General features: G+C 45.2%; 1 protein-coding gene across 1 annotated transcript; it reads right to left on the bottom strand.

The window, feature by feature from the left end:
- Positions 1-23,673: 23,673 nt before the first annotated feature.
- LOC144612152 (G-protein coupled receptor 15-like) lies at positions 23,674-24,576 on the bottom strand. The gene has a single exon (XM_078431713.1). It carries the CDS (start codon positions 24,574-24,576, stop codon positions 23,674-23,676), a length of 903 nt encoding a protein of 300 aa, XP_078287839.1.
- Between the last annotated feature and the right edge of the window lie 967 nt (positions 24,577-25,543).

The raw sequence follows: 25,543 nt of genomic DNA, 5'->3' as shown, positions 1-25,543 counted from the left end.
TATAAGTCTGAGATTTTACTGATACCCTTGTCCTCCCATATCTTAAATCCCAAGTCATTGGTGCCTGGCGTAAAGTTTCTATTTCCCCAGATTGGTGAAAATTGGGATAGAGGAGGATTTCCCCCCAGATAATTTAACACTTCATGCCACACTATCAGTGTGTTTTTTACGAAGGGATTTAAAGTGTATTTTTTCAGTGTGCATATATTTGCTGAATATAGATAAAGATTTAAAGGAATTTTAGAAGCTGTGGCCTCCTCCATCCTTATCCAATGTAGGGGTGACTCAAGCTCAAACCCAAAAGAGGCTGCCCTCAGTCGGGCCGCCCAATAATATCCTTGGAGGTTAGGGAGTTTTAACCTACCTCTGTCATACGGTCAGTACAACAGGGTTAAGTGAAGCCTTGAACGTCTACTGTTCCAAATATAGATACGAAAAAGCTTTTTCATTCTGGTAAAAAAATTAAAAGGGGAACCAGCGGGATGGTGTGAAAGAGGTAAAGGGACTTAGGAAGGATGTTCATTTTGAGAACATTAATACGTTCCATCTGTTAATAGATTCTACCACTGAGTCAACCATTGGATTATAGTTAGTGGGCACAATGGATTCTATTGTTGGAGTGACTTTTACTCCAAGATATGTAAAACTTTCCAAATCATTTCTGAAAGGAGTATGTAGCGCAGGGGTTAGTCTTTCAGAACTTTTAAGAAATAGGATCGTAGATTTAGATGTATTAACTTTGTAACCTGAAAAACTTCCATATGTTTCAATTAAATCTAGTAAATTGGGTATAGATTGTTTCAGATCCGTTTAAAAAAGTACAATGTCATCCGCGTACATTCCTATTTTATTCTCAATATCATTAATTTTAATACCAGCTACCCGCTGTTGCTTCTAATTCCAATAGCTAAAGGCTCAATGGCCAGAACAAAAAGTAGAGGTGACAGGGGGCACCAGAAAGTAAATTAGTTTATTGAATGAAAGATAGTTTGTTTGTAGCTGCTTCAGCCCAGACATTACTTGCTTTAAGTTCACTATCTTCCTCACACCTCTAACGTTCCATGAAATCATATTTATTTTAGTATCACCACTCATGATATAATCAGTAAACTACTTTATTTGCAGCCGTCCTTTTAACCGTGCCTTGTGGTAATATAAGGAGTGTGCCTTTAAAACAAAAGAACAAACAGAACAAGTAATAACAAAACAAAAACATCTCCCCAAATGAGACATTGAAAAATCCGTGTGCAGCTGAATGTGCACATTCCTCCCTCCCACCCATTCTGCAGGACCTCGATTAGATTGTAGTCTGATCCATTAAGAGGAGCAGTTTAACAACTGACACTCTGAAAACAAAAAGAAATATAATCGGACTTGTTCCGACGAATTGTATATTAATATGGAAGAAAAAATGAATGTAACAAAGACCTTAATACACTCGACTAGTTATCCGTTTGTTTACATTACTCTCTGAATCAAGTTATGTAAAGCTCACGAAACATGTATTAATAACCGTGACCCTCTGTCGACACTTAAGTTATAACAGACTCATTGTTAAATTATTTTGGTAGTTATTCCTACAATTACATATTAATTTACCACAAAGACCAAAACCTCCGTTGCTCGCCGCTCTTCAGCTGACCGACGACCTGCGTCGTGATGGCTGGGGCGGTCCTTCTACTCATTAACCAAAGTGTGTAGTCTCTTTTTTGCTCTGGTTTATTTTCACCCACATGTTTAGACCGTAATGGTGTATCCTTATTGTTTATGCTTTATTCTTAATTGTTAACTGTATGTTTGTGATGTCATTGGTGAGCGGAGCACCAAGGCACATTCCTTGTATCTGCACATACTTGGCCAATAAACTCATTCATCCTCTTCCGCCCTCGCTGCCTCTCGACGTTCCACCTACAGCCAACCAGGCTGCCGCCGGGGTGAGAGAAAGTGACGTGAATGGAATACTGGGTGAATCGGTTTTATTTCGCATTGAGCAAGCATCGAGAGCATCCATTCGGAGAATCACCTGGGAAAAGGGGAATCTTGCATTTCTGACCTGCGAGAACAAAGAGTGTACGGTGTACTCGCAGCAAAAGGAGCGGGTGAAATGTTTCCCCGATTGCTCCCTGAAACTCTCTGGACTGCTGGTCAGCGACGCCGGGATGTATCGAGCCATCGTCCTTTCCGTCTCCGGCCAGATCCAAACCCAACTCACCTACCTCAAAGTTCTCGGTGAGTTACGTTGCTTCCCATCAGTTAACCAAGTTTGACAAGTGCAACCGCGGCTGCCTGTTACCATATTCCTTGATTAACGTATGATGAGCGTTTGAAGGCTCGGTAAAGTTTTGAAAGATGAAGGGAACACTCCTCATTTCCTCCGGAGAACATATCCAGGTGACTGGTCACAGAATGCTGGGGTAACTCAGCGGGTCAGGCAACATCTCTGAACAACATGGATAGATGACGTTTCACGGAGTCCTGGAGGAACTCAGGATAGCATCTGTGGGTAACATGGGTAGATAACGTTTTGGGATGGGACCCTTCTTCGGAGAACCTCTTCTAAGTAGGCATACCTTGAGGACATTTCACAGTGGAGCAATTCAATGGATATTTTTAAAGCAGGGGTAGATAGATTCTTGATTTATATGGGTGTCAAAGGTTATGAGGAGAAGACAGTTATGGTGTTAGGAGGGAGAGATAGATTAGCCATGATTGAATGGCGGAATAGACTTGATGGGCACAATGGCCTAAGTCTGCTCCTATCACTTGTGACCTTATGACCTTAAGGCCGAATTGAAACTTACCGAAAAGTGAAAGGCCTGGATAGAGCGGATGACGGGAGGATGGTTGCACTACTGGGAGAGTCTAGGACCGGAGGCCATAACTTCAGAATAAAAGGACGTATCTTGAGAAAGGAGATGAGGAGGAATTTCTTTGGTCAGAGGGTGGCGATTCTCTGGAATTCATTGCAACAAATGGCTGTGGAGGCCAAGTCAGTGGGTATTTTAAAGACGGAGATTGACAGATTCTGAATTAGTGCGGGTGTCAGGGGTTATTGGCGAAAAGCAGGAGAATGGGGTTGAGAGGGAAAGATATGTCAGCCATTACTAAATAGCTCGGAAGTCTTTATGGGCCGAATGGCCGAATTCTGCTCAGAGAAGCTATGAACATGAATCTATATGGGTATTTATCATCGCAATGTTACATATTATGTATTAGGCACGTAACAACTCTTTAAAAAAATCTCTGTTACATTTTGAGGAAGGGCTCCTCCATTCATCACTTTGAAGAAGGGCTCGAATGGAAACATCGTCTGCACATTCTCTCCACAGATGCTGCTTGACGAGCTGAGTCAGTCAGGCCCCTAGCGTTTTGCTCGGCATTCTAGCTATCAACAGCTCCTGTGCCTCCATATAAATCAATTTGTTTTAACACTGTTTATGATTTCATTAATTCATGGCATGGAGTGTTTTACCGGCAAATGTCCCAGATAGAACAATGACATTCTTACTTGCAGCAATCGGCAATTCAATTTGAACCGAAAGGGAAAGAAGGTGGTGGGTGTATGGAACGAGCTGCCAGAGGAGGTAGTTGAGGCTGGGACTATCCCAACGTTTAAGAAACAGTTAGACAGGTACGCGGATATCACAGGTTTGGAGGGATATGGACCAAACGTAGGCAGGTAGGACGAGTGTGGCTGGGACATGTCGGTCGGTGTGGGCGAGTTGGGCCGACATGTTGGGCACTACATCACTATGACTCTGAGGAACAGGTCAGTCGATGAGTAAAGATGAATTTTGTGTACAGTTCCAGTTTCACTTCCGACCATCGCGGTCCGGCGGAATAACTCGACGGCCAACAACAGTCTGACCTTAACGTGCAACGTAACGGAAGGAAGCTCGCCTCAGTATTTCTGGGAAAAGGGAGACCTACTGTTGCCAGAGAGCCCCAGACGTACCTTAATGAACGACAATAGCAGCATAGCAATACAACCATTCACCGCTGCTGACTGTGGGTCCTACACTTGCACCGTCCGCAATAGCATCAGCAAGCACAAATTTCAGCGGACGTTGGTTGGTGAGTATGATCCACGACAGTAGAACACGTGTAGGAAGGAACTGCAGATGTTGCTTTCAGCCGAAGGTTGGCACAAAATGCTGGAGTAACTCAACAGGACAGGCAGCATCACTGGAGAGATGGAATGGGTGGCGTTTCGGGTCCAGAGCTTTCTTCAGTCTGAAAGTCCGAGTTAGATAGAGCTCTAGGGGCTAGCGGAATCAATGGATATGGGGAGAAGGCAGGCACGGGTTACTGATCAGCCATAATCACAATGAATGGCGGTGCTGGCTCGAAGGGCCGAATGGCCTCCTCCTCCACCTATTTTCTATGTTTCTATGAAAGTCAGGGGAAAGGGAAACGCGAAGGACAGACGGTGATGTCCAGTGATATGGAACAAATCAAAGAAAGATATGCAAAGTGGTAACAATGATAAAGGAAACATGGCATTGTTAGCGGTTTTCTTTATCATCGTTACCTTTTTGCTTATCTTTCATACATGTGTTCTATATCTCTCTACAACATCGTCCTTATCTCTCGTTTCCCTTTCCCCTATCTTTCAGTTGAAACATCGCCCATTCCTTCTCTCCAGAGATGCTGCCTGTCCTGATGAGTTACTCAAGCATTTTATGTGAAACTAGCCAGTGTTATATTGTTGCCGCATGATTATGGTAACGTGACAAATCTGCCTGGATAGGCAGGCCTGGATAAAGTGGATATTGAGACGATGTTTCCACTAGTGGGAGATTCCCAGATCGGGGCTCGTGACCTCGGAATTAGAAACATAGAAACGTCGAAAATCGGTGCAGCAGTGGGCTATTCGGCCCTTCGAGCTAGCCCGAATCAGTCCCCGGTTCCTGCTTTCTCCCCATATCCCCATAATTCTTGGACGTTCCTTTGGGAAGGACATCAGGGGGAATTTCTTTAGTCAGAGGGCTGTGAATCTGTGGAATTATTTGCCACAGAAGGCTGTGGAGGCTAGGACAAAATATGTTTTATTAAGGCAGAGATTGATTCCACATTTCAAAGACGTATAAGTGTAAATTGTCCCGAGTGTGTGCAGGATCGTGTTAACGTACGGAGATCGCTGGTCGGTGCGGACTCGCTGGGCCGAAGGGCCTGTTTCCGCGCTGTATCTCATAATTAACCTAAACTAAATCAGCGGTAAAATCTTCACCAGGCTTCTTTACTTTTATACGTAAACTCTGATGAGTTGGTTGGCGTTTGTAATGCTGCACACGTTCGCTAGAACTGCAGATTAATAATGGCCATCGTATTTCTTCTTTGTGGTAATAGTAATAATCATTCCTTAGCATCATTCATCAGGCTGAAGAAGGGTCTCGTTCCGAAACGTCACCCATTCCTTCTCTCCTAGATGCTGCCTGATCTGCTGAGTTACTCCAGCATTTTGTGATACATTCATTAGCATAAAGTCGGTCAAAACTGAATTACTTCTCATTGCTCTCGACTCACCTGTCGATTCCAATGGCGAGAGAGAACACGACATCCGCATGGGTGATAGGTAACACAAGTGATAATGACGCACAGGCGAAAGTACTTGAAGATAATTCTTGATCAGTACGGATGTCTGAGGTTATGGGGAGAAGGCAGGAGAATGGGGCTGGGGGGAGAGATGATCAGCCATGATTGAATGGTAGAGTAGACTTGATGGGCCGAAAGGCCCAATTCTACTCCAATTCCTTATGACCTTAAGTGTCCAACCCCTGTCACTCCCTGTGACCGCGTGGGTTTTCTCCGGGTCTACGGTTTCCTCCCACACTCCAAAGACCGACAAGCTTCTAGGTTAATTGGCTTCGGTGATATTGTAACGTGTCCCTAGGGTATAGAATAGGGCTAGTGTGCGGGGTGATCTCTGGTCGGCGCGGTCTCGGTGGGCAGAAGGGCCCAGCAGAGGCATCAGCAGGCACAGTGAGAAAAAGTGTGTCTTTAACTGATGACGCTAACGCTACTTCACACCCTATAGAGATGCACATGGAAACTGGGCCTTCGGCTCACCGAGTCTATGCTGACTATCATCCATATCTTTATTATGGTCATAAGGTCATAAGCTATAGGAGCTGAATTTGGCCATTCGGCCCATCAAGTCTGCTGCGCCATTCAATCATGGCTGATCTATCTCTCTCTCCCAACCCCATTCTTCTGCCTTCCCCCCATAACTCCTGACACCCGCACTAATCAAGTATCTATCTATCCCTGTCTTAAAAATATCCATTGACTTGTCCTCCACAGCCTTCTGTGGCAAAGAATTCCACAGATTCACCGCCCTCTGTCTAAGGAGGGCGGCAAGGTGGCACAGAGTGCCTTACAGCACTTGCAGCGCCAGAGACCCGGGTTCGATCCTGACCACGGATGCTGTCTGTACGGAGTTTGTACGTTCTCCCCGTGACCTGCGTGGGTTTTTCCCGGGTGATTCGGTTCCTCCCACACTCCAATGACGTATAGGTTTGTAGGTTATTTTGGCTTTGGTAAAAAAACCTGTAAATTGGCCCAAGTGTATGTAGGATATTGCTAGTGTGCGGGGATAGTTGGTCGGCGCGGACTCGGTGGGCCGAAAGGCCTGTTTCCGCAGTGTATCTCTAAAGTAAACTAAACTAAACTAACTTGATCTGCAGGCAATGAATATATGTGATTAATATGTTCAAGCATTCAGAAAAAAATAATGTTGGATTTGACAACCTACTTTCAATTCCTCTACTAAGATTTTAATGCATTATATTTGTAATCTCATAATAAATTAATGCACAGGTAATGGATATATGGGATGATTCTCTGCCTCAGAAGGCATTGAAGGCCAATTCTCTGGATGCTTTCAAGAGAAAGCTAGATAGAGCACTTAATGATAACGGAGTCAGGGGGTATGGGGAGAAGGCAGGAACAGGGTACTGATTGTGAATGATCAGCCATGATCACGTTGAATGGCGGTGCTGGTTCGAAGGGCCGAATGGCCAATTCTTGCACCTATTGTCTATTGTCTATAGTTTATTGTCTATTGATTATGTTCAAATAATAAGAGAAAACGCCAAAGGCGTACAGGTTTGTAGGTTAATTGGCTTGGTATAAAGTATAAATTGTCCCGAGTGCAGGATAGTGTTAGTGTGCGGGGATTCGGTGGGCCGAAGGGCCTGTTTACGAACTGTAACTCAAAACTAAACTAAGTTCAAGCACATCATTGTCAACATTTAATTTCTTCACGTTGCAGGCGATGATAGTGCGGAATGCATGGCATCAGATTACCTGTTCCCTGCGATCGCTCTGGCTGCATGCTTGGTGACGTTCAGTTTATTCCTTATTCTCGTCAAAAGGCGGGTGGCGTGTTGTAAAGGTAAACACATCCACCGCACAGCATTTTTTAAAGTGCATTGCCTGTCACAATTTAATCCGCGTTGAAATGAATACTTGGTTTACTCATCTTCTCATTCTCCAAGGTGTGACCCGATGATTCAGCTCACGCCGATTCCAGGTAAGGGGAATTTTGGGCGCGAAAGATGAAGCGCTGTGTAGTTCCAAAGCACGCTGTGCAGCTCGCTGCAGTTCCAAAGCACCGCTGCCATCTGGAGAAAACACAGAAACATAGAAAAAGTAGGTGCAGGAGGAGGGCATTCGGCCCTTCGATCCAGCATCGCCATTCAATATGACCATGGATGATCATCCAAAATCAGTACTCCGTTCCTGCTTTTTCTAAATAACCCTTGAATCATTTAGACAGAGCTAAATCTAACACTCTCCTGAAAACATCCAGAGAATTGGCCTCCACTGCCTTCTGTGACAGAGAATTCCACAGATTCACAACTCTCCAGGTGAAGAAGTTATTCCTCATCTCAGTCCTAAATGGCCTACCCCTTATTTTCAAACTGTGACCCCTGGTTCTGGACTCCCCCATCACCGGGAACATTTTTGCTGCATCTAGCCTGTCCAATCCTTTAAGAATTGTATATATTTCTATAAGATCCCCTCTCATCCTTCTAAATTCCAGTGAATACAAGCCCAGTCGACCCATTCTTTCATGATATGTCAGTCCCACCATCCCGGGAATTAACCTGGTGAACCTAAGCTGCACTCTCTCAATAGCAATAATGTCCTTCCTCAAACTAAGAGGCCAATATTGCACACAATTCTCCAGGTGCGGTCTCACCGGGGCCCCGTACAACTGCAGTGGGACCTCCTTGCTCCTATACTCAACTCCTCTCGCTATGAAGGCCAACATGCCATTGGCTGCCTGCTGTACCTGCATGTTTCTTTCAGTGACTGATGTACAAGCACACCTATGTCTCGCTGCACCCCCCTCCCTTTTCCAAATGTGACACCATTCAGATAATAATCTGCCATCCTGTTCTAGCCACCAAAGTGGATAACCTCATATTTATCCACATTATACTCTATCTGCCATGCACCTGCCCACTCACACAACATATCCAAGTCACCTTGCAGCCTCACAGCATCCTCACCGCAGCTTACACTGCCATCCAGCTTTGTGTCACCCGCAAACTTGGAGATGTTCCCTCGTCTAAATCGTTAATGTATATTGTAAATAACTAGATTTCCACCACCGAGCCTTGCGGCACCCCTCTGGTCACTGTCTGCCATTCTGAAAAGGACCCGTTAATTACTACTCGTTGCTTCCTCTCTGCCAACCAGTTCTCTATCTATGTCAATACCATGTGCTCCCCCAATACCATGTGCTCTAATTTTGCACACGAATCTCTTGTGTGGGACCTTGTCAAAGGCTTTTTGAAAGTCCAGATACGCTACATCCACTTGCTCTCCCTCATCCATTCTACTTGTTACACCCTCAAAATATTCCAGAAGATTAGTCAAGCATGATATCCCCTTCATCAATCCATGCTGACTTTGACCGATCCTGTCACTGATTTCCAAATGCGCTGCTATAACATCTTTAACAATCGACTGAAGCATCTTCCCCACTACCGATGTAAGGTTAACTGGTCTATCATTCCCTGTTTTCTCTCTCCATCCTTTCTTAAAAAGTGGGGTTACATTAGCTACCCTCCAGTCCACATGAACTGATCCAGAGTCGAGAAAACATTGGAAAATGATCACCAACGCATCCACAATTTGCAGGGCCACCTCCTTGAGTACTCTGGGATGCAGACCATCAGCCCCTGGGGATTTATCTGCCTTCAGTCCCAATAGTTTACCTCACACTATTTCCTGATTAATGTGGATTCCCTTCAGTTCCTACCTCCCACTACATCCTCGGTCCCCGAGTATTTCTGGGAGATTGTTTGTGTCTTCCTTAGTGAAGACAGAACCAAAATACTCGTTTAACTGTTCTGCCATTTCTTTCTTTCCCATTATAAATTCACCTGTCTCTGACTGTAAGGGACCTACATTTGTCTTCACTAAACGTTTCCTTTTTACATATCTAAAGAAGCTTTCAGAGTCAGTTGTTATATTTTCCGCAAGCATTCTTTCATGCCATTTCCCCCTGTTAATTATCCCCTTTGTCCTCCTCTGTTGAGTTCTAAATTTCTCTCAGTCCTCCGGTTTGCTGCTTCCTCTGGCCAATGTTTTGCCTTTTCCTCGGATTTAACACTATCATTGATTTCCCTCGTTAGCCACGGTTGAGCGGCCTTCCCCGTTTTGTTTTTTTTCGCCAGACAGGGATGAACATTTTTTGGAGTTCATCAATGCGGTCTTTAAATCTTTGCCATTGCATCTCCACAGTCAACCCTTTAACTATTATTTCCCAGTCTATCCTAGCCAATTCCCGTCTCATACCTTCAAAGCCTCCTTTCTTGATGTTCAGGACCCTAGTCTCTGAATTAACCGAGTCCCTTTCCGCCCTAATGCAGAATTCCACCATATTATGGTCATTGTTGCCCAAGGGGCTTTGAACAACATGATCGCTAACTAATCCTTCCTCATTACACAATACCCAGTCTAGGATGGCCTGTCCCCCAGTCGGTTCTTCTACATATTGGTTTTAAAAAACATCCCGTATACATTCCAGGAAATCCTCGTCCTCGGCGCTCCTACCAATTTGGTTGGCCCAATCTATATGAAGATTAAAGTCACCCATGATAACAGCTGTACCTTTGCTACACGCATCCCTAATTTCCTGCTTGATACATTCCCCAACATCCCCAATGCTGTTTGGTAGTCTGTGGATATTTTTAAGGCAGAGGCAGACAAATTCTTGATTAGTGCGGCTGTCAGAAGTTACGGGCAGAAGGTATGATAATGGGGATGGGAGGGAGAGATAGATCAGCCATGTTTGAACAGCGGAGTAGACTTGATGGGCCGAATGGCCTGATTCTACTATCACATGATCTTACGATTTATGATCTTATATATTTATAAGATCATAAGATCATAAGATCATGTGATAGGAGTAGAATTAAATACAAAGATACAAGATACAAATAATTTATTGGCCATGTATGTAAGAACATAAAAGGAACTTGATTTGCCTTACAGTCGTACCAAAAAAGCAGCAAGACACGCAACTACATAAAAATTATATAGCGCACCGTGATGGAAGCCAATAACGTGTTATTGTCCTCCCTCCTTTTCTCTCGCGGTCGGGGCAGTCGAACCATCCGCAGTCGCGGCGATGTAAGCTCCCGCGGCCGGCGATCGAAGTTCCGCGTCGGGGCGGTTCGAGTTCCCGAAGTCGATCCCTAACCAAGGGACCACGAGTTCCACGACGTTAAGTCCGCAGGCTCCCGCGGTTGGAGCCCTCGAAGTCGATCCCCAGCAAAAGATGGAGCTCTGGGGGCTAGTGGAATCAAGGGATATGGGGAGAAGTTGGGCACAGGTTACTGATTGTGGGTGATCAGCCATGATCACAATGAATGGCTTGAAGGGCCGAATGACCTCCTCCTGCACCTATTTTCTATGTTTCTATGTTTCCAAAAGGACCGCCAGCTCCACGATGTTAGGATGCTGAAAAAGTCGCACCGTCGAGGATACATATATATATATAGGGGGGAGGAGAGTGGAAGTTTTGTTGCCTTCCATCACAGTGAGGAGGTGTTTGGAGTCACTGTGATGGATGTTTGTGTTGGGGTCGTGTGTCCTGTGTTCTTTTCTTTTTTGCTGTTTGTTGTGACTGCTGAAATTTCGTTCGGTATTTATACCGAATGACAATAAAGTTCTGTTATGTTATGTTATGTTACATTATATGTATACACACACACACCGATCAGACAAAACATTATGATCTGATGAGCCAAAACATTATGACCAACTGCCTGATATGCTGTTGGCCCTCCGTGTGCAGCCCCATACACAGCAGGGTGCGAAGCACTGTGTATTGTGACACATTCCTCCCCTCACCACCATTAAAGTATTGCTGTGACTTGTACCACAGTAGACCTTATGTCGGTTCGGACCAGACGGGATCGCCTTCGTTGCCGCGCACATCGATGAGCCCAGCACCCTGTCGGCGGTTTGTGGTTTGTCCCTCCTCGGACCACTGTCGGTCGGTACTCACCACTGCTGACCGGGAGCTCCCCACAAGCCTTGCCGTTTCACAGATGCTCTGAGCCAGTCATCTGGCCATAACAATTTGGCCCATGTCAAAGTCGCTCAGGTCTTTACTCCTGCCCATTTCTCCTACATCCAACTTATCAACTTCAAGAACTGACTGTTCACTTGCTGCCAAATACATCCCACCCCTTGACAGGTGACATTGTATCAAGATAATCACTGTTGTTTACTTCGCCTGCCAGTGGTCATAATGTTTTGGCTCATCGGTGTATACACAAACGGAATCTTTTTCTCGTTTATTATATTGTGTACATTGTACTATGTTTACATATTCTGTTGTGCTGCTGCAAGCACGAATTTCATTGTTCTACCTAGGACATATGACAATAAACTATATTGACTGTTGGAAATAACCCTACGTCGATAGTCTTCACTCTGCAATATTTCTCCACTGTAAGTAATGGAAGGCGAAAGTACCTAAGCCCAACAAAGCCGAACAACATGGTGGCGCAGTGGTAGAGTTGCTGCCTTACAACAAATGCAGCGCCGGAGACCCGGGTTCCATCCCGACTATAGGAGTTTGTACGTTTTCCCCGTGACCTGCGTGGGTTTTCTCCGAGATCTTCGGTTTCCTCCCACACTCCAAAGACGTGCAGGTTTGTAGGTTAATTGGCTGGGTAAATGTAAAAAATGTCCAATATTGGTGCAGGATGGTGTTATGTGCAGCGATCGCTGGTCGGCGCGGACCTGTTTCCCCGCTGTATCTCTAAACTTAACTAAACACGTAGACACAAAATGCTGGAATTGCTCAGCGGGTCGGGCAGCACAAATTGCTGGTGTAGCACAACTGAAGCATTCTGGGTTAATTGGCAAAGTACGTTTAACATCCGGTTATTGATTCCATTCTATTACACTCGTTCTTATGCAAGAAAATGCAACGAATTGTGGACGCAGCCCAGACCATCACATAAACCAATCTCCCCCTTCCACCGCCTCCATCTACACCTCACGCTGCCTCGGCAAGGCCAGCAGCCCAGACCATCAAAAAACCAACCTCCCCTCCATCGCCTCCATCTACACCTCACGCTGCCTCGGCAAAGCCAGCAGCATAATCAAGGACCAGTCTCACCCGGTCACTCCCTCTCCTCCCCTCTCCCATCGGGCAAGAGGCACCGAAGTGTGAAAACGCACACCTCCAGATTCAGGGACAGTTTCTTCCCGGCTATTATCAGGCAACTGAACCGTCCTGCCACAACCAGAGAACAGTCCTGAATTTAGAAGGATGCGAGGGGATCTTATAGAAACATATAAAATTCTAAAGGGATTGGATAGACGAGATGCAGGAAAAATGTTCCCCATTTTGGGGGAGTCCAGAACCAGGGGGTCACAGTTCACGAACAAGGGTTCGGCCATTAGGGGCTGAGATGAGCAAAACCCTTTAGACAGAGAGTTGTGAATTTGTGGAATTCTCTGCAGCAGAAGGCAGTGGAGGCCAATTCACTGGATGTATTCAAGCGAGAGTTAGATAGAGCTCATCGGGCTAAAGGAATCAAGGGATATGGGGAGAAAGCAGGAGCGGGGATCAGCCATGATCACATTGAATGGCGGTGCTGGCTCGAACGGCCGAATGGCCTACTCCTGCAACTATTTTCTATGTTTCTATGTTTCTATGTTTCTAAAAGAAACACAAATGTCAGATTTCTAGACCACGTCATCATAACAAAATATTTAATTTACTCGGGCAAATCACAAAGTTCTGGAAGAACGGGTATAGAATCATGAGAGGAATAGGTCGGGTAGACGCACAGAGTCTCTTGCCAAGAGTAGGGGAGTCGAGGACCAGAGGACATAGGTTTAAGATGAAGGGGGAAAGATAAAATAGGAACTTGAGGGGCAACCTTTTCCAGAAAGGGTGGTGGGTGTATGGAACGAGCTGCCAGAGGAGGTAATTGAGGCAGGAGCTGTCGCAACGTTTAAGAAACATTTCGGCAGTTACATGGACAGGTTTGGAGAGATATTGAGCAAGCGCAGGCAGATGGGTCTAGTGTAGATGGGGCATGTTGGCCAGTGTGGGCAGGTGGGACTAGAGTAGATGGGACATGTTGGCCGGTGTGGGCAGGTGGGACTAGTGTAGATGGGACATGTTGGTCGGTGTGGGCAGGTGGGACTAGTGTAGATGGGGCATGTTGGCCAGTGTGGGCAGGTGGGACTAGAGTAGATGGGACATGTTGGCCGGTGTGGGCAGGTGGGACTAGTGTAGATGGGGCATGTTGGTCGGTGTGGGCAGGTGGGACTAGTGTAGATGGGACATGTTGGCCGGTGTGGGCAGGTGGGACTAGTGTAGATGGGGCATCTTGGCCGGTGTGGGCAGGTGCGACTAATGTTGATGGGGCATGTTGGTCGGTGTGGGCAGGTGGGACTAGTGTAGATGGGGCATGTTGGCCGGTGTGGGCAGGTGGGACTAGTGTAGATGGTGCATGTTGGTTGGTGTGGGCAGGTGGGACTAGTGTAGATGGGGCATGTTGGCCGGTGTGGGCAGGTGGGACTAGAGTAGATGGGACATGTTGGCCGGTGTGGGCAGGTGGGACTAGTGTAGATGGGACATGTTGGTCGGTGTGGGCAGGTGGGACTAGTGTAGATGGGGCATCTTGGCCGGTGTGGGTAGGTGCGACTAGTGTAGATGGGGGATGTTGGTCGGTGTGGGCAGGTGGGACTAGTGTAGATGGGGCATGTTGGCCGGTGTGGGCAGGTGGGACTAGTGTAGATGGTGCATGTTGATCGGTGTGGGCAGGTGGGACTAGTGTAGATGGGGCATCTTGGCCGGTGTGGGCAGGTGGGACTAGTGTAGATGGGGGCATGTTGGTCGGTGTGGGCAGGTGGGACCAGCGAATTTTAGGCCATGTTTCTTCGCGTTTTCATTTGTTCTGTATTTAAGATGGCTTTTGTTCTACGCCCTATTTTGTTAAGTCACAGAGTCATAGAGTGATACCGCGTGGGAACAGACTCTTCGACCCAACTTGCCCATACCGGCCAACATGTCCCATCTACCCTAGCCACACCTGCCCGCCATTGACCCATATCCCTCAAACATATCCTATTCATGTACCTATCTAACTGTTTCTTAAATGTTTGGATAGTCCCAGCCTCATCTACCTCCTCTGGTTGGTTTTTCCAAACCCTCACCACCCTTTGTGTTAAAAAGGTACCCTTCAGATTCCTATTAAATCCTTTTCCAATCACCTTAAAATTGCCCTCTGGTCTTCCTTTCCCCTACTCTCGTGATTTCATATATCTCTATAAGATCACCCCTCATCCTCCTGCGCTCCAAGGATCAGAGACCCAGCCTGCTCAACCTCTCCCTATAGCTCAGACCCTCTAGACCTCTAATCTTCTCTGTACCCTTTCCAACTTGACAACATCTTTCCCATAACATGGAACTGAGACAATAATCTAAACGCGCCCTCCCCAAAGTCTTATACAACTGCAACATGACCTCTCAACTTCTATACGCAATACTCTGACTGATGAAGGCCAATCTGCCAAATGCCTTTTTGACCACAATTGCAGGTCATTTGGAAGATATGTGGCAATAATATTAAATGGTAAAATGTATTAGGACTGGAGACATCAAAAATATTTTCGTTTCAATCAATCATTCGCGCCAAATATGTTTCGTCGCTGCACCAAATATTGATGCCAGTCTTTTTTAAACATTTTCTAACAGAACGTCGAATCGTCAACGAAAGACAGCGGCTTGAAGTGAGTACCTTCTGCAAACGATCTTTAAATGCTTTTTTGTTTTGTTTTACCCTTAAAAGCAACGTGTGTGGATGTGTGTGCGCGCGCGCGCGTGTGTGTCTTTGTTTCTGTGTGTGTGTGTGTTTGTTTGTTTGTGTGTGTGTGTGTGTGTGTCTTTGTTTGTGTGTGTGTTTTGTGTGTGTGTGTGTGTGTGTGTGTATGTGTGTGTGTGTGTGTGTATGTATGTGTGTGTGTGTGTTTTGTGTGTGTGTGTTAGCGTGTGTGTGTGTGCGCGCGCGTGTGTGTGTGTATGTGTGTGTGTGCGCGTGTCTGTGTGTGTTTTGTGTGTGTGTGTTTGCGTGTGTGCGCGTATGTGTGTATGTGTGTGTGTGTGTGTGTGTGTGTGTGCGCGTATGCGTGTGTGTGTGTGTGTGTGTCTTTGTTTCTGTGTGTGTGTTTTGTGTGTGTGTGTGTGTGCGCGTGTGTGTGGATGTGTGTGTGCGTGTGTGTGTGCGCGTGTGTGTGTGTATGTGTGTGCGTGTGTGCGTGTGTGTGTGTGTATGTGTGTCTGTGTGCGCGTGTGTGTGTGTGTGTGTGTGTTTGTGTGTGTGTGTTTGCGTGTGTGCGTGCGCGTGTGTGGGTGTGTGTGTGTGCGCCTGCGTGCGTGTGTGTGTCTTCACATCCACTTTATCCAAGCCTTTCACTATTAGTTTACAAAAATTAATTAGTTCATGTAAAGACGGCTGGAGTCTGAGGATTCTTTTGCTCATTTCGCAGATTGCGGAGGATCGAAGAACTCAGTTTCCCTGCTCGAGGGCGTCAGGCGGGGCAGAATTAAACAACTGAAAGGCGAGCGGGCAGATAACGTGGCATATTCAGAGGGGCCCTGATTAGGGTAAATTAAGCAAATTAGAGGAAGCTTGGACACGACAAAAGAAGACTGGATGAATCGATTCACTTGGGTTCTATTGGTACATTTTTACGTGTGGATCCTGGCTGAGAAATTGCCCCAATTTCCCCGCTACAATACACTCAGTAGACTCGTGCATGACGTTGTGTGTCGGGATTTAACCAGAGCTCACGGACTCTGCCGGAGCCAATTTCTTGCATCTTTTTGCGGGGTTAGGTCCGTACTCGGGGTGAAAAAGAACAAGCGGTTTTACAGGGCCCTAGTGAGACCGCGCCTGGAGTACTGTGTGCAGTTTTGGTCTCCAAATATGAGGAAGGATATTCTTGCTATTGAGGGCGTGCAGCGTAGGTTCACGAGGTTAATTCCCGGAATGGCGGGACTATCATATGTTGAAAGACTGGAGCGACTAGGCTTGGATACACTGGAATTTAGAAGGATGAGAGGAGATCTTATCGAAACGTATAAGATTCTTAAGGAGTTGGACACGTTAGAGGCAGGAAACGTGTTCCCAATGTTGGGGGAGTCCAGAACAAGGGGCCACAGTTTAAGAATAAGGGGTAGGCCATTTAGAACTGAGATGAGGAAAAACTTTTTCAGTCAGAGAGTTGTGAATCTGTGGAATTCTCTGCCTCAGAAGGCAGTGGAGGCCAATTCTCTGAATGCATTCAAGAGAGAGCTGGATAGAGCTCTTAAGGATAGCGGAGTCAGGGGGTATGGGGAGAAGGCAGGAACGGGGTACTGATTGAGAATGATCAGCCATGATCACATTGAATGGCGGTGCTGGCTCGAAGGGCCGAATGGCCTCCTCCTGCACCTATTGTCTATTGTCTATTGACTAAGCGGTGTCCGTGTTCCGGGACCGCTCGGCATCGCGGGGGATTGACAGTACCCTGGTTTAGGATTGCAATATAGTAAAATGATGTTTAGTAGAAAAAATACCTGGGAATTTGTATTATGCCGGCGGATGTTTTGTTATTGTTTGTTGCGTAAATATTATTGTAAATGTCGAAACATAGAAACATAGAAAATAGGCGAAGGAATAGGCATTCGGCCCTTCGAGCCTTCAAAATGATCATGGCTGATCATCCAAAATCAGTCACCGTTCCTGCTTTCTCCACATATCTCTTGATTTCGTTAGCCGTAAGAGCTATATCTAACACTCTCTTGAATATATCCAGTGAATTGGCCTCCTCTCCCTTCTGTGGGTGAGAATTCCACAGATTCACAACTGACTGGATAGAAAAAAATCCTTATCTCAGTCCTCAATGGCCTACCCCTTATTCCTAAACTGTGACCTCCTGGTTCTGGACTCCCCAACATCGGGAACATTTTTACTGCATCTAGCCTGTCCAATCCCTTAAGAATTTTATATGTGTCTATAAGATCCCCTCTCATCCCTCTAAATTCCAGTGAATACTGCAAATAATTGTATTTACAAATAATTGTAAATAATTGAATAAAGTTAATGTTGTTAACAAAAAAAAATGTGACGTCTGTCAGGACTGGGTCTCGACCGGAAACGTCACCTATTCCTTCTCTCCTGAGAAGCTACCTTACCCGCTGAGTTAATCCAGCATTGTGTGTCTATCTGGGACTTAAACACACTATGTATATTGTGCGTCGGAATCGCATCATTCAGTCGTTTGCAAAATGCATTGATCCATGAGTAGAATGACTAGCAGAAATGGAGGAGCAGCATCTCATATTTCGCTTAGGCAGCTTATACCGGTGGTATGAATATTGACTTCTGTAACTACAAGGAACCCCGGCATTCCCTCTCACTCCATCCCTCCCCCACTGGCGTCGCACCAATTTCTCGGCAAACAGCTAACAACGACCTTTCTCATCGTTACTTTCTTGCACATCTCTCGTTCATTGTTCTTCATCTCTCTACGCCATTGTCTATATATTTCGTTTCCCTTTTGTCTGACTAGTCTGAAGAAGGGTCTCGACCCGAAACGTCACCCATTCCTTCTCTCCAGAGGTGCTGCCTGTCCCAGCTGTTTGTGCCCATTTTATGACCATGTCTTTGCTATTGCCAAATAATCTCGCCTTGGGAATTTGAAGGACACAAATAATTAGGCTATAGCTTAAGCTAAAATTATAACATTATGTTTTCCCGGGAATTAAATTAGTTCATGCAAAGGACGTCCTTGCTATTGAGGCAGTGCAGCGTAGGTTCACGAGGTTAATCCCTGGGATGGCGGGACTGTCTTATGAGGAATGATTGGAAAGACTGGGCTTGTATTCACTGGGTTTAGAAGGATGAGAAGGGATCTTATAGAGACATATAAAATTATAAAAGGCCTAGACAAGCTAGATGCAGGAAAATGTTCCCAATGTTGGGGCAGTCCAGAACCAGGGGCCACAGTCTTAGAATAAAGTGGAGGCCCATTTAAAACTGAGTTGAGAAGGAACTTTTTCACCCAGGCAGTTGTGAATTTGTGGAATTCTCTGCCACAGAGGGCAGTGGAGGCCAATTCACTGGATGAATTTAAAAGAGAGTTAGATAGAGCTCTCGGGGCTAGTGGAATCAAGGGGTATCGGGCGAAGGCAGGCACGGGTTACTGATTGTGGATGATCAGCCACAGAGTGGAATAGAATAGAATAGAATAGAATAGAATAGAATAGAATAGAATAGAATAGAATAGAATAGAATAGAATAGAGTAGAATAGAATAGAATAGAATAGAATAGAATAGAATAGAATAGAATAGAATAGAATAGAATAGAATAGAATAGAATAGAATAGAATAGAATAGAATAGAATAGAATAGAATAGAATAGAATAGCCTTTTTGGACGAAATTCCGTTACTCACAGTCAACAATGATCAGCCATGATCACAATGAATTGCGATGCTGGCTCGAAGGGCCAAATGGCCTCCTCCTGCACCTATTTTCTATGTTTCTATGTTTCTAATCTGAGGCTTCTCTTGTTCATTTTGCCGATGAGAAGATGCGTGGTGTTTAGTATCTGCTCCTCTCTGCTTCCCTGACTGTGGGCGCCAGGCGGGCAGAATGGCGGGCGGGAAGATAATGTGGTGTATTCCGATTGGGGTGGCGCTGCGCAACCTGCAGTCCGTTTGTCTTTTTCTTTTATTTTTTTTCTTTCTTAATTGTAAGTAGATGTAATGTAGTCTTTTTTTGTGGTTGTGAACTATGTGTGATGGGGGGGCGGGACTATACAAATTGTGTCTTCCGAACGGAGACGCGCTTTTTTCTGGGTGGTGTCTCCATTCCCGCTGCGGCCCACCATCGGCCAAACACCTGGAGCTGGCGGCCTCCAGCTGGGACCACCTGGGGCTCTGGTTCGCAGAGCCCGCGGACCAGACTGTACTCGCCACCTTCGGAGGCTGTTGCGGCGCTGCGAGTGCGGCTGCGACTCGCCTTCGGAGGCTCCGGCCGCGGGCCGCGGGCCGAGTGGACGTCGGAAGCTCGCAGGTCCCTGGGTGGGGGCCGACATCGGGAGCTCCGGCACCGGTAGAGTCTTCGCCCGCCCCGAATCGCGGGGCTTGGGTCGGCCCAATGTGGACCATTCACGGTCCGGCGCGGCCTGGAATAGGCCGCGGGAGCCCCGACCGCCCCGACATGGCAAGTTCGACTGCCTGACCGCGGGAGAAGACAGCAGGGAAGAGAATAACATTCTGGCCTTCAATCACAGTGAGGAGGTGACTGGAGGAGACTCACTGTGATGGATGGTTTTTTTTGTTTTGTGTTGGTTTTGTGATTGTGTGTGTTATTGCTTTATTTTTATTGCCTCTCATTGTTGACTGTGGGTAACGGAATTTCGTCCAAAAAGGCTATTCTATTCTATTCTACTCTACTCTACTCTATTCTATTCTATTCTCTTCTATTCTATTCTATTCTATTCTATTCTACTCTATTATATTCTACTCTACTCTATTCTACTATATTCTACTGTACTCTATTCTATTCTATTCTATTCTATTCTATTATATTATATTCCCTTCTATTCTATTCTATTTTATTGTATTCTATTCTATTCCACTCTATTCTATTCTACTCTACTCTATTCTATTCTATTCTATTCTATTATATTCTATTCTATTCTATTCTACTCTATTCTATTCTATTCTACTCTATTCTATTCTATTCTATTCTACTCTATCCTATTCTACTCTATTCTATTCCACTCTATTCTATTCTATTCTACTCTATTCTATTCTATTCTATTCTATTCTACTCTATTCTATTCTATTCTATTCTATTCTACTCCATTCTATTCTATTCCACTCTATCCTATTCTATTCTATTCTATTCTACTCTATTATATTCTACTCTACTCTATTCTACTATATTCTACTGTACTCTATTCTATTCTATTCTATTCTATTCTATTATATTATATTCCCTTCTATTCTATTCTATTTTATTGTATTCTATTCTATTCCACTCTATTCTATTCTACTCTACTCTATTCTATTCTATTCTATTCTATTATATTCTATTCTATTCTATTCTACTCTATTCTATTCTATTCTACTCTATTCTATTCTATTCTATTCTACTCTATCCTATTCTACTCTATTCTATTCCACTCTATTCTATTCTATTCTACTCTATTCTATTCTATTCTATTCTATTCTACTCTATTCTATTCTATTCTATTCTATTCTACTCCATTCTATTCTATTCCACTCTATCCTATTCTATTCTATTCTATTCTACTCTATTATATTCTACTCTACTCTATTCTACTATATTCTACTGTACTCTATTCTATTCTATTCTATTCTATTATATTATATTCCCTTCTATTCTATTCTATTTTATTCTATTCTATTCTATTCCACTCTATTCTATTCTACTCTACTCTATTCTATTCTATTCTATTATATTCTATTCTATTCTATTCTACTCTATTCTATTCTATTCTACTCTATTCTATTCTATTCTATTCTATTCTATTCTACTCTATTCTATTCTATTCTACTCTATTCTATTCTATTCCACTCTATTCTATTCTATTCTGTTATATTATATTCCCTTCTATTCTATTCTATTCTATTCCACTCTATTCTATTCTATTCTATTCCACTCTATTCTACTCTATTCTACTCTATTCCACTCTATTCTATTCTACTCTATTCTACTCTATTCTACTCTATTCTATTCTATTCCACTCTATTCTACTCTATTCTATTCTATTATATTCCCTTCTATTCTATTCTATTCTATTCTATTCTACTCTATTCTATTCTATTCTACTCTATTCTATTCTATTCCACTCTATTCTATTCTATTCTATTCTATTTATTCTATTCTATTCTATTCTATTCCACTCTATTCTATTCTACTCTATTCCACTCTATTCTACTCTATTCTACTCTACTCTACTCTACTCTATTCTACTCTATTCTATTCTATTCTATTCTATTGCGTAGGAAAGAACTGCAATGCTGCTTTCAACGGAAGTTAGACATAAAATGCTGGAGTAATTCACCGGCCAGGCAGCATCTCTGGAGAGAAGGAATGGCTGACGTTTCGGGCCGAGACCCTTCTTCAGACGGTATCATGTGGTATCATATCATCATATCTATACAGCCGGAAACAGGCCCTTTCGGCCCTCCAAGTCCGTGCCGCCCAGAGATCTATGAGACCACATGATGCGGTACCCATATTAGCTTAGCAGTGCTTCTTTGTGACTGAATGAGCCTAGTTCACTTGTAACCAATATATATCTCTACCTCCAAGGTTTGTTACAATCATGGGCAATCATGGAAAGGGTACAGAGAAAATTTACGAGGATATTGCCAGGACTAGAGGGTCTGAGCTATCGGGAGGGGTTGAGTAGGCCGTTACTCTATTCCGTGGAGCGCAGGAGGATGAGTGGTGAACTTATAGAGGTGTATAAACTCGTGATGGGAATAGGTCGATGCGCTCTTGCCCAGGATAGGTGAATCGAGGACAGACACAAAATGTTGGAGTAACTCAGCGGGACAGGCAGCATCTCTGTAGAAAAGGAATGGGTGGCGTTTCGGGTCGAGACCCTTCTTCAGATTTACATCAGGGGGGAGGGAGGTAGATAGATATGGAAGGTTGTGGTGTGAAAATAGGACAAATGGAATGGAGATCAGGGAAAATGTAGAATATATCATTGTTAGCTGTGAGAAGGTAAAACAACAAAAACAAACAAACAGATAAAATGTAAGAATGGTGGGAGAACTGGGAAGAGGAGGGGATGGAAAGAGAGAGAAAGCAAAGCTTTCTGGAGGTTACAGAGGTCAATGTTCATACCGCTGGGGTGTCAGCTGCCCAAGCGAAATATGAGGTGCTGTTCCTCCAATTTGCGCTGGGCCGCACTCTGACAGTATAGGAGGCCCAGGACAGAAAGGTCAGTGTGGGAATGAGTGAGGGAGTTTGGCAACCGGGAGGTCAGGTAGATCCAGGCGGACTGAGCGGAGGCTTTCAGCGAAACGATCGCCGAGCCCGCGCTTGGTCTCGCCAATGTACAAGAGTCCACACCTGGAACAGCGGATACAGTAGATGAGGTTGGAGGAGGAGCAAATTAACCTCTTTCTTCATTTGCACCTCCTCCAAGCTCATCTACTGTATCAGCTGTTCTCACCTGTAACCAAGTAATATCTCTGTCCCTGGAGGTTTGTTGTAGTCATTGACAAGTCTCTTGATTTAAAATAAAATAAACGCGAATTAACTTGTCTTACCAAGACGTCGATAAAGAACTAATGCGGAGGCAAATATAATGTATCTGATTGATTATCATTTGACATTAATTATGCAATTAATATAAATAACCTTGCATAGTTACTTCTGTTAGAGTTACTGCCTTGCAGCGCTTAGAGCTCTTACAGCGCTGGAGACCCGGGTTCGAACCCGACCTTGGGTGCTTGACTGTACGGAGTTTGTACTTCTCCACGTGACCGTGTGGGTTTTCTCCGGCAGCTCTGGTTTCCTCCCACAGTTCAAACACGCACAGGTTTGTGGGTTAATTGGCTTGCTATAAATGTAAAATTGTCCCGAGTGTGTGTAGGATAGTGTTAATGTGTGGGATCGCTGGTCGGTGCGGACTCGGTGGGCCGAAGGGCATGTTTCCGCGCTGTATCTCTAAACTAAACTAAACTAAAATTATTAAGGGGTTGGACACGTTAAAGGCACGAAACATGTTCCCAATGTTGGGGGATTCCAGAACCAGGGGCCACAGTTTAAGAATAAGGGGTAGGCCATTTAGAAAAGAGATGAGGAAAAACTTTTTTAGTCAGAGAGTTGTGAATCTGCGGAATTCTCTGCCTCAGAGGGCAGTGGAGGCCAATTCTCTGAGTACATTCAAGAGAGAGTTAGATAGAGCTCTTAAGGATAGCGGAGTCAGGGGGTATGGGGAGAAGGCAGCAACGGGGTACTGATTGAGAATGATCAGCCATGATCACATTGAATGGCGGTGCTGGCTCGAAGGGCCGAATGGCCGTCTCCTGCACATATTTCTATTGTCTATTGTCTATAACTAAATTAAGATGCAAGCGTCATTCGCGCTGTTTAAACATTTGAGCAATTAGGACCAGTGGGCATTCCATCAGGGTTTTCACCTCATTCCTGAATTTGGTCTGGATAATGGTATAAATAAATGTGTTTGTGCTGCAACTCAGGAGAACCAATATGTACCCAGCTTCTTGGACGATGTACACAGGGTCGCTGTTACCCGTCCGGTCGTTAGCGTTTGCAACTCTAGTGTAGAGGTAATGTGCTGCATAAGTCGCCCACAAGAGGACGAAACTACCGGATATGGTAAGAAGTAAGACGATAGATTTCCTCCGGTTCTCTATCTCGGTGTCAGTCTCGGTTTCGCCGCCCTTCTTGGAGCGGAGGGCTTTGCGGATCCTGTTGGCGACCAAAATATGCTTCACTGTCAGCACGTTGAAGAGGGAAATTAAAATCAGTGGCACAAACAGAGTTAGGGTGTGGTTGAGAAACGAAAAGGCGCCCCACTGTTTTGAAGCGAAATAATTCGAGATGAAAATGCAATACCACGGCGTGTTGTCTACAATGTACAGGGGCTTAAATGCAAAGTACCAAGGGATGTTTCGGACACAGCTCAGAGCACATACAATCCCAACAACCACCCCCGCGGTGTCCTTCCTGCAGTACTTGTTTCTCATGTTCTGGCAGCAGATGGCTACAAAGCGGTCGAAGGTGAAGGCGACTGTTAACCAAACAGAACTATCCCGGGCGGCGTAAATTAAGACCGTTTTCAGTCGGCACAGCGGGGTTATTGAGAGGAAGCTGGCGGGGAAATATACCCCGATTATCCGGCTCAGGACGACGCTGGTGAGGACGACCAGCAGATCCGCCGCTGACATGGACACCAGGTAGCGGCTGATGCAAGCGGAGAGACCGCACTTTCCCCGGGACAAGACCGCAATCGCCATCGCGTTCACTGGAGGGAGGGAGGGAGAGCAGCGGTTAACAGAGGCGCAGCGGTAGAGTTGCTGCCCCGCAGCGCAACAGCCCCGGGTTCGATTCAGACCACGGGCGCTTGTATGTAGAAACATAGAAACATAGAAACATAGAAAATAGGTGCAGGAGTAGGCCATTAGGCCCTTCGAGCCTGCACCGCCATTCAATATGATCATGGCTGATCATCCAGCTCAGTAGCCTGTACCTGACTTCTCTCCATACGCCCTGATCCCTTTAGCAAAAAGGGCCACATCTAACTCCCTCTTAAATATAGCCAATGAACTGGCCTCAACTATCTTCTGTGGCAGAGAATTCCACAGACTCACCATTCTCTGTGTGAAGAAATGTTTTCTCATCTCGGTCCTAAAAGACTTCCCCCTTACCGTTAAGCTGTGACCCCTGGTTCTGGACTCCCCCAACATCGGGAACAATCTTCCCGCATCTAGCCTCTCCAACCCCTTAAGAATTTTATATGTTTCTATAAAATCCCCCCCTCAGTCTTCTAAATTCCAGCGAGTACAAGCCCAGTCTATCCAGTCTTTCCTCATATGAAAGTCCCGCCAACCCAGGGATCAATCTGGTGAACCTTCTCTGTACTCCCTCTAAGGCAAGAACGTCTTTCCTCAGGTTAGGAGACCAAAACTGCACACAATACTCCAGGTGCGGTCTCACCAAGGCCCTGTACAACTGCAGCAGAACCTCCCTGCTCCTAAACTCAAATCCTCTTGCTATGAATGCCACGTTTCTGTGTTCTCCCCGTGAACTGCGTGGGTGTTCTCCGGGATCTCCGGTTTCCTCCCACACTCCATAGACGTACTCTTCGTCCATTAATTGACTTGGTGTAATTGTAAATTGTCCCCTTTGTGTTTGGTGTAGAATTAGTGTGCGGGGATCGCTGGTCGGCGCGGACTCGGTGGGCCGAAGAGCCTGTTTCCGCGC

Source organism: Rhinoraja longicauda, chromosome 43 (genome assembly GCF_053455715.1).
Source record: "Rhinoraja longicauda isolate Sanriku21f chromosome 43, sRhiLon1.1, whole genome shotgun sequence".
Lineage (NCBI taxonomy): Eukaryota > Metazoa > Chordata > Chondrichthyes > Rajiformes > Arhynchobatidae > Rhinoraja > Rhinoraja longicauda.
Note: the sequence above shows the minus strand (reverse complement) of the source record. Positions and strands in the feature narration are given on the sequence as shown.